Source organism: Oncorhynchus nerka, linkage group LG24 (genome assembly GCF_034236695.1).
Source record: "Oncorhynchus nerka isolate Pitt River linkage group LG24, Oner_Uvic_2.0, whole genome shotgun sequence".
NCBI lineage: Eukaryota > Metazoa > Chordata > Actinopteri > Salmoniformes > Salmonidae > Oncorhynchus > Oncorhynchus nerka.
In genome coordinates this window covers 63,051,206-63,061,628 of record NC_088419.1, presented here as the reverse complement: position 1 = coordinate 63,061,628, position 10,423 = coordinate 63,051,206, and the positions used below count along the sequence as shown (strand labels likewise).

The 10,423-nt window shown below is 42.3% G+C and overlaps 1 protein-coding gene across 1 annotated transcript in view; it reads right to left on the bottom strand.

Moving 5' to 3' along the window:
* The window catches only part of LOC115108408 (ephrin type-B receptor 1-like), a 208,327-nt gene that overhangs the window by 3,680 nt on the left and 194,224 nt on the right, over positions 1 to 10,423 (bottom strand). The window contains exons 13-15 of the mRNA XM_029632688.2: positions 5,027 to 5,176; positions 1,908 to 2,101; positions 1,598 to 1,753 (exon numbers count right to left, since the gene is read on the bottom strand). Of these exons, the coding sequence (XP_029488548.1) occupies positions 1,598 to 1,753; positions 1,908 to 2,101; positions 5,027 to 5,176 (500 nt within the window). The remainder of the gene's footprint in view (positions 1 to 1,597; positions 1,754 to 1,907; positions 2,102 to 5,026; positions 5,177 to 10,423) is intronic.

Sequence of the window (10,423 nt, the reverse complement as noted above, 5' to 3'; positions counted from 1 at the left end):
CAGTGTGTGCAAAAGGCATGAGGAGGTAGGCAATAAATAGGCCATAGGAGCGAAGTAATTACAATTTAGCAGATTAACACTGGAGTGATAAATGAGCAGATGATGATGTGCAAGTAGAGATACTGGTGTGCAAAAGAGCAGAAAAGTACATTTAAAAAACAGTATGGGGATGAGGTAGGTTAGATTGGGTGGGCTATTTACAGATGGACTATATACAGCTGCAGCGATCGGCTAGCTGCTCAGATAGTTGATGTTTAAAGTTGGTGAGGGAAATAAAAGTCTCCAAGTTCAGCGATTCTTTCACTGGCAGCAGAGATCTGGAAGGAAAGGCGGCCAAATGAGGTGTTGGCTTTGGGGATCATAAGTGAGATATACCTGCTGGAATGTGTGCTACGGGTGGGTGTTGTTATCGTGACCAGTGAACTGAGATAAGGCGGAGCTTTACCTAGCATAGACTCATAGATGACCTGGAGCCAGTGGGTCTGGCGACGAATATGTAGCAAGGGCCAGCTGACTGGAGCATACAGGTCACAGTGGTGGGTGGTATAAGGTCATTTGGTAATAAAACGGATGGCACTGTGATAGACTGCATCCAGTTTGCTGAGTAGAGTGTTGGAAGCTATTTTGTAGATGACATCGCCGAAGTCGAGGATCGGTAGGATAGTCATTTTTACGAGGGTAAGTTTGGCGGGGTGAGTGAAGGAGTCTTTGTTGCGAAATAGAAAGCCGATTCTAGATTTGATTTTGGATTGGATCTAGATTTGATTTTGGTACTATATTGTAAAAATTCATGAAAACAAAAATGTCCTTTTTGGTCTGAATTTAAAATTAAAATTAGGGTTAGGCATTAGGGTTAGCAGTGTGGCTAGGGTTAGGGTTAAAATCAGATGTTATGACTTTGTGGCTGTGCCAGCTAATGACCACTCTGCAGAGCTGCCTCCAGAACAAGATTCATGACAAAAAATGCTAACCGGCAAACAACCAAAGGAAAGCCAATCATTTGTCCTACTTTAAATAATTTGTATTCGTGCCACTATCAAATCAAAGTGATTAGTAAGACCTTGGCGACGTAGACCTATCCAGAGCTCTGAATGCCTGGTGGATTTGAAGCATGACAGTCCTGAGCTCCTATGGACATTTACTGAAGGGATTATTCCTGTGTCTGAGCCAGGAGCATGATTCCCATTATTCTGAGACAGCTTTTTGAAGGTGGATGTGTGACTGCAATGGCCTGTGTGGCTGGTTGGCTGTCTCAGTGAACCTGATTGAAAATTCATTCCAGCCTGCCCCATTACACTACATCTAGAAGAGTGCAAATCTAATTATAGGGGGATAATACTTCTGAGACCTTCTGTAATCTGTGACAAATGAGTGTGTTGCGTCCACCCGTTTGTGTGTGTGTGCAGGCAGGTGTGTGTTTTCCATGACTGCTAGTGTAACACTTCTCAAAAAAAAGTAATATTGGGAAGCATCTACCTGATCAAGGGCTGATCAAATATTATATTGCTACAGTGGATAGTGATTGGAGGGTTTTACTGTTTGGTGACTCTTCATAAAATGGGGAAATTAGGTGGGATATGACGACGTCAGGACTTACTCAGAGGTGATCTGAGCCACCAGGGGTAAGGAGGTGAAGCCGGACCCCAGAAAGGTGTCTCTGTACTGGCCCATCTTGATGGCACCTAGCCAGTCCTCCACAGAGGTGAAGGTGGTGAAGTCTGGAATGGAGCGGCCCAGCAGGGGCTGAGAAGGCCTATGGAGAAAAAGAGAGGAGAGGGATGAAACATTGAAGGGATGTGGTACAGGAGAGGGGAAACCTGGGACAAGTGTTTCAGTAATATGGTTTGTGTGCTATGAAGGTGATGTATGTGTTCTGTTGAGAGTCAAACCAGTTTTTACAGACGTACACTGCAGTGATGGTGGCCACAGCTTTGAGGCTGGTAGGGTTGCGCATCATCTTGTCCAGTGTGTTGACGATGTCAGGGAATTTGGGCCGGGCGTTTCTGTCTTTCTGCCAGCAGTCCAGCATCAGCTGGTGTAGTGCTGTGGGGCAGTCCATGGGAGGGGGCAGACGGTAGTCCTGCTCTATGGCATTGATCACCTGTACCAGGAGGAGAGGAGAAAGAGATGTCAAATTTAAAGAGAGGAAAGGAAGGAAAAAGAGAGGGACAAAGTAGACTACACTGGGAGACTGAGAATCAAAAGGACACTCCATGAACCTAGACTACAGGGACGGACAAAGGTGTTGGTTTGAACACATTGTTTGACAGCGAAACATACATATGAAACACAAATCTATTTAAAAATGTCCATTCTAAACAATGCAAGAGCTCATAAGCAATTGACAAAGGTTTTTTTGATTTCCTGTATGTTTCAAGACACCTGCAACTGAACTGCTTCCAGATGGGAGGTTTCAGAACACCATAACAGAGCAGTGGATGCCCGCTCTAATAGGATTTCATTGGCACACTTCCAATGATATCATCATATCCAATTTAAGCTTCCTTACAGCTTGTCACTGCTTGTATAAGACCTAGCTTTGTGTTTGTGTAAACACTAGCTGTAAGGAGGGGAAAGATACACCGAGTACAATGTGCAAAGTTTTGTTCAACTTCACAGAAATTTGCACTCTTTGTGACCCAGGTATCTTCACTCTACATCCAAATCTGTCAATCAAAGTTTACAGTAACATCCCATTAGATTAATCTATTTTCTCTATCCATTACGATCCTCAGCAGATTTTCCCTGGTCTCTGTGTTGCAGCTGAACTTCAGGCAGAACAACGGATACCACAGCTGATAATTGCTTTCAAAAACAGGACGGTCTGAAGGGATTTTGATATATCTCCGTTCCCTGATTTCTCTTTTATCAGAGAGAGGGTGGTCTCTCCAGACAGCCGTCAATCACCACAGCATAAAAGAAGAGACAGCTTTGCTATAGAAACCGGCAGGAGCCAGCTTCCTTTTGGGGGCTGGGGCCTGATTGCTTGTAAAATAGAAAAAAAGGAGAGAGTGGGAATTTAATGAACTATATACCGAGAGCTGGTCTGTGTTAAGAAATCTCTCCCCGCCCCTGACTATTCAACCTTGATTGCAGGAGAGTGGCAGGCGAGAGAGTTGCTGTCTGGGAATTCACTACGGGAGATCTCGTTAGTGTCTGAGGTAGGACTGTTGCAAATGGGAAGCCGTGCATTCAACAATAATCTTCTTTACCTATAATCCTCCGTCATCTCTAGGTGGGTTACTCCAAGGATTTACAGAGTGCTGCACTGGTGGAGACTGCAGTGCCACTACACAGGCTCTGAATAAAAACTGCACACAACTACAGAGTCTGGCAGACAGACAGATCCACAACAATTCAGCAGTGTAATATTTGTGATGGAGATTTGAGGAGACCAGTGTTAAGTGTTAGTTTGACATAAAACGAGTATGAATATGAAACCCAGTGTCAATACAGACAAATGCTCATTAGTAGACACCCATAATGACATCCTTAAATGAAATAATGAGCCCTGGATCATGGTATTCTCAATTTATTTAATGCAGTCACATACAGTGCACTCAGAAAGTATTCACACCCATTGACTTTTTCCACATTTTGTTGTGTTACAGCCTGAATTAAAAATTGTATAAATTGAGATTTTGTGTCACTGGCCTACACACAAAACCCCATGATGTCAAAGTGGATTTTTTTTTTTTTGACATTTTTACAAATTAACAAAAAATGTAAAGCTGAAATGTCTTGAGTCAGTAAGTATTCAACCACTTTGTTATGATAAGTTCAGGAGTACAAATGTGCTAAACAAGTCACATAATAAGTTGCATGGACTCACTGTGTGCAATAATAGTGTTTAACATGATTTTCGAATGACTACCACATCTCTGTACCCCACACATACAATTATCTGTAAGTCCCTCAGTCAAGCAGTGAATTTCAATCACAAATTCAAACACAAAGACCAGGGAGGTTTTCCAATGCTTCACATAGAATATGACAATGGTAATAATGTAGTTATTGAATATCCCTTTGAGCATGGTGAAGTTATTAATTACACTTTGGATGGTGTATCAATACACCCAGTCACTACAAATACACGTGTCCTTCCAAACTCAGTTTTTGGTGAAGAAGGAAACTGCTCAGGGATTTCACCATTACAAAGTTACTCCACAATACTAATGTAAATGACAGAGTGAAAAGAAGGAAGCCTGTCTTGTTTGCAATAAGGCACTAAAGTAAGACTGCAAAAAACATGACAAATAAATGTACTACGTCCTGAAAACAAAGCGTTATGTTTGGGGCAAATGCAAAAACTCATCACCTAGTACTACTCTTCATATTTTCAAGCATGGTGGTGGCTGCATCATGTTATGGGTATGCTTGTCATTGTCAAGGACAGGGTTGTTTTTTACATGAAAAGAAACGGACTAAAGCCAAGTACAGGAAAAATTCTAGAGGAAAACCTGTTTCAGTCTGCTTTGAAACAGACACTGGGAGACAAATTCACCTTTCAGCAGGACAATAACCTAAAACACAAGGCCAAATATACACTGGAGTTGTTTACCAAAATGACATTGAATGTTTCTGAGTGGCTTAGTTACAGTTTTGACTTAAATCAGCTTGAAAATATATGGCAAGACTTTAAAATGGCTGTCAAGCAATGATCAAGAACCAACTTGACAGAGATTGAAGAATTGTTAAAATAATAATGTGCAAAGCTGTTAGAGACTTACCCAGAAAGAATAGCAGCTGTAATCACTGCACATGTATTGACTCAGAGTTGTGAATACTTATGCAAATTAGATATTTCTGTATGTCATTTTCAATAAATTTGCAAAAGTGTAAAAAAACATGCTTTCACTTTGTCATTATGCGGTACTGTGTGTAGATTGGTGAGAAAAAAACTAATATTTAATAAATTTTGAATTCAGGCTGTGACACAACAAAATGTGGAATAAGGAAAGGGATATGAATACTTTCTGAAGGAAATGTAACTGTTAATACTGCAAGGAAGTTGTATAATACTCACGTCCTGGTTGCTCATGTCCCAGTACGGCCGCTCGCCAAATGACATCACCTCCCACATGACGATGCCGTAGCTCCACACGTCGCTGGCTGAGGTGAACTTCCTGTAGGCGATGGCCTCAGGGGCTGTCCATCTCACCGGGATCTTCCCTCCCTGGGGGGAGAGACAGAGACAAGGAAGAAAGAGAGGGAAATGTTTTAGACTGTAATCTTGTGTCTCTTTACACTGGCTGGTTAGACATGACATTTGACCGTTTCCTGCTTTTTAAGGGCAAGGCCCAAATGTAATAGCCAAAGACGAATGGAGAACCATATCTGTGAGCTTCCTCTTACAAATACACTGAAATCACCCCACCAATCAGAGTATTTATTCAAAACATACCATCTCCATATCAAAAACATATGCAATGGACTTAAAACCACTCTATTTATATAGCATTATAAACATTATTTTGGAAAACATTTTTTTTAATCACAATCTGACTATATTTATTTTGAAAAAATATATTAGTTATGAGTGTACCAACAACACTGGCTCACCGTGCAATTATTTTCATTAACATTGATGAACGATGCTCATTACATATTTCCTACCATGCATACAGGACACCCTGGGTGATTTCTCTTACAACTCCTGGAAGAGTGTACTCTTAACAGCACCAAAAGGCCTGGACGTGTATGCTTTTGGATAAGTTTGATTCCAAAAGAACTGCAGGCTTACACAGCCCTCCTCTGGATCCAGCTACATGCTCTACAGGGAACATATTTATGAGTGTGTGCGGTTAGAGAATCACATTGGGCTGATGGTGGATCCCATCTATTGGAGACAGTTGAATTAAAGACCTCTGTAAGCTGGACTGAAATTCATGAAGTTCAGTTCTGATTGTTCTGGGCAGAGAGTCTTTTGTTGAAAAGCCTGTGCTGTGAATTCACAGGACTGAGAGAAAACCCCTGATGAGTGTTGAGCAGGGAAACCACCAGCAATAATATTCACATGCCATCAACAGCTAAATGGACCTGATGCTTACAAGTCAGTTGTTGATTCAAGAATAACATATGTATTACTAAGGATCTATTTTAGAAGGAAGGTTTTTGATGTGGAAGTGTATTCAGTGTGACATCATGAGAAATGAACCATTGTTCAGAAGCATGCTTTGAATCAAACTCTCAGTTCTTGTGCATTTCATTTACAGCGCTTTCAGATACTTTCCCTCTGTGTGTTCTTTGGCTCCTGGAGGCGAACTCAGATGTCTCTTCCACAACAGAAGAAAGGAATGCTACAGAAAATACTACAAATCCCAGTATTTCCTGCTGAATGTATTATGCTTCAATGGTTAGCTCGTTTGAGGCTGCATTGCAGATCCCCTATAATTAACGCTATGGGGGAGGCAGCCGAACCGCAGGTTTTTAATAAAGCAAATTGTTGAAATGCAGAGGAAAACAAAAGGCTTGGCTCACACTGTATATTTATAATGAATAGAGTCAACTTTCTCTCTCTACCCAATAAAAACTGCGAGAAGAGAGAATTCCCCCAGGGAAACATGGAAATTATGAAACTTAAAAGTGTTGACAAAATTACTGTAAGGTCTATAGTCAACAAAGCTTCAGAGCTCCAGACACTGTGTGATGTCTAGTGTAAGGAGTGGAGAAGAGCATAAGGAATGGAGAGAGATAGCGTAGGGAGTGGAGAAAGGCATAAGGAATGGAGAGAGATAGCGTAGGGAGTGGAGAAAGGCATAAGGAATGGAAAGAGATAGTGTAGGGAGTGGAGAAAGGCATAAGGAATGGAGAGAGATAGCGTAGGGAGTGGAGAAAGGCATAAGGAATGGAGAGAGATAGTGTAGGGAGTGGCAAAAGACATAAGAAATGGAAAGAGATAGTGTAGGGAGTGGAGAAAGGCATAAGAAATGGAGAGAGATAGCATAGGGAGTGGAGAAAGGCATAAGGAATGGAGGGAGATAGTGTAGGGAGTGGAGAAAGGCATAAGGAATGGAAAGAGATAGTGTAGGGAGTGGAGAAAGGCATAAGGAATGGAAAGAGATAGTGTAGGGAGTGGCGAAAGACAAGGAATGGAGAGAGATAGTGTAGGGAGTGGAGAAAGGCATAAGGAATGGAAAGAGAGAGTGTGAGTAGAAAAAGGCATACTGAATAGAAAGAGATAGGAGTCTTTATTAATTTCACAGTACAACTACTGATATCATTAAAAGCTGCTGTGTTTTGGTACTGCGTGTTGGTTACACCATGACTGTTACTTAAATGAATGACAAGAATTACATGTCATAATTTATTGAAGTATTTGAAATGGGTGACTTCTTTTTGAGGGGTATGCTAACCTACATACAACACATACAGAAACAACCCCCCTCCTATATCTCTCCCTAGAACAAACACAGGCAAACCTCTCTCCTGTATCTCTCCCTAGAACAAACACAGGCTAACCTCTCTCCTGTATCTCCCCCTAGAACAAACACAGGCAAACCTCTCTCCTGTATCTCTCCCTAGAACAAACACAGGCAAACCTCTCTCCTGTATCTCTCCCTAGAACAAACACAGGCAAACCTCTATCCTGTATCTCCCCCTAGAACAAACACAGGCAAACCTCTCTCCTGTATCTCTCCCTAGAACAAACACAGGCAAACCTCTCTCCTGTATCTCTCCCTAGAACAAACACAGGCAAACCTCTATCCTGTATCTCTCCCTAGCACAAACACAGGCAACCCTCTCTCCTGTATCTCTCCCTAGCACAAACACAGGCAAACCTCTCTCCTGTATCTCTCCCTAGAACAAACACAGGCAAACCTCTCTCCTGTATCTCTCCCTAGAACAAACACAGGCAAACCTCACTCCTGTATCTCTCGCTAGCACAAACACAGGCAACCCTCTCTCCTGTATCTCTCCCTAGCACAAACACAGGCAAACCTCTCTCCTGTATCTCTCCCTAGCACAAACACAGGCAACCCTCTCTCCTGTATCTCTCCCTAGCACAAACACAGGCAAACCTCTCTCCTGTATCTCTCCCTAGAACAAACACAGACAACCCTCTCTCCTGTATCTCTCCATAGAACAAACACAGACAACCCTCTCTCCTGTATCTCTCCCTAGAACAAACACAGGCTAACCTCTCTCCTGTATCTCCCCCTAGAACAAACACAGGCAAACCTCTCTCCTGTATCTCTCCCTAGAACAAACACAGGCAAACCTCTCTCCTGTATCTCTCCCTAGAACAAACACAGGCAAACCTCTATCCTGTATCTCTCCCTAGCACAAACACAGGCAACCCTCTCTCCTGTATCTGTAAACACAGGCAAACTCTCCCTAGCACAAACACAGGCAAACCTCTCTCCTGTATCTCTCCCTAGAACAAACACAGGCAAACCTCACTCCTGTATCTCTCCCTAGAACAAACACAGGCAACCCTCACTCCTGTATCTCTCCCTAGCACAAACACAGGCAACCCTCTCTCCTGTATCTCTCCCTAGCACAAACACAGGCAACCTCTCTCCTGTATCTCTCCCTAGCACAAACACAGGCAACCCTCTCTCCTGTATCTCCCTAGAACAAACACAGACAACCCTCTCTCCCTGTAGCACAAAACACAGGACAACCTCTCTCCTGTATCTCTCCCTAGCACAAACACAGGCAAACCTCTCTCCTGTATCTCTCCATAGAGCAAACACAGACAACCCTCTCTCCTGTATCTCTCCCTAGCACAAACACAGGCAAACCTCTCTCCTGTATCTCTCCCTAGAACAAACACAGACAACCCTCTCTCCTGTATCTCTCCATAGAACAAACACAGACAACCCTCTCTCCTGTATCTCTCCCTAGCACAAACACAGGCAAACCTCTCTCCTGTATCTTTCCCTAGAACAAACACAGGCAAACCTCTCTGCTGTAGATCTCCCTAGCACAAACACAGGCAACCCTCTCTCCCTCGGTTTCCTTTCCACTCCCCCCCCTCTCATGCACGCACACACACACACTCACACAATCTTCATGTAGTATACATTTACACACATATAACGTAAGCTCATAAATCTGCCACAGCAAATCATAAATAGTAATGTGAAGCCTAACCAGATTACTTTGTTTTTCCAATCTTCAAGGATAAATTAGACTATTAATATGGCAGAGGGGTGATGAAAAATGCATTTCATGCCAGCCGGCATAATTTGGTTTATGATCCCATTGGGTGAAGAGAATGGCACTTATTCTGTAAAAAAAATACATCTCCAGGGGTATCGAGGGCTGGCTTTTCCCATCTCACATTCTTGTTTTTATAGTACAGTTAAACCCAAATCAATATGGCCCTACTCCAGATATGTATCATTGGGACATTTCAGCAAAGCAGGCTTTTCCCCTCTGTCTCCAGTGACTGTCATCCCTTCTTAAAGCCAAGTGGGTTTCACACTGTCAAAACCATGAGGATATGTATCTACATGGCAGGAAGCAGGGAACCCCTGCATTAATGGAAATTTAGAGAGCAGTACAAGTTATATTGATATTTTCTGGAAAAACAGTTTGTGGAAACCGACTGGGTAGATACGGATTGATACATTACAAACAGGAATAGGAACTAATTATCACGTATACCTCCCTAACATGCAGCATTCCCATGGTTCCTGCATTACTTAATGCTCTAACTTATTTAAATATTGACAAACTTACTTTATATTTGTGTCAATATTGAGATGTTGAAGTCACATACTGCACAAGGGACCAGGAGCTTGGCTTAGATAGAGGTCATTTAACGTATCATCTTTGACCTATGAAGGACTGGACATAAATTATTAGATGAGAAAATGTAAATGGTGAGCCACCCACTGTGCAGTTCTGGTGCTCTTTGATAGCTTGTTCTGTACAGATTTGGGCCTCTACATTCTTCTGTCTCAACTCTCGCTCCCCATGATGTGTGTGACATTTACAAAGGCCTAAAAGTCACTGCACACACTCACACTACAAATCTCTCCTACAAAGGTGAGTAAAAGAGCCCCTCATGGCCAAAGCCATTATATCAGGTTTGTTATAATGTGTGATATATGTGATATAAAATATTAGCAATTAGATTGTATGTATGTATAGTGCAATTCATCAGTGAAATCGAACATGCTTTTCAATTAGTAATCTTACTGCCAATGGGTTGCAGTCAGCAACTAAAAGACTGTGGTTGGAAGTAGGAGAAATGCTTTACCTCTGCAATGGCTGTTTTTCTTTTTTTAATCAGGTGCGGTTAAGAAATAACCTTTTCACCTCAAAAAGCCCTTTCAGAGCCAACCAACAGAACATTGGCTGGAGAACTGGAATTAAAAGGGCAAGCAAACAGAAATAAATCAATGATGTTATTTAGCAGTGCAGTCTGAGGTGCTAAGGGTAGAGCTCGTTAGGTGAAAAGGGCGACCCC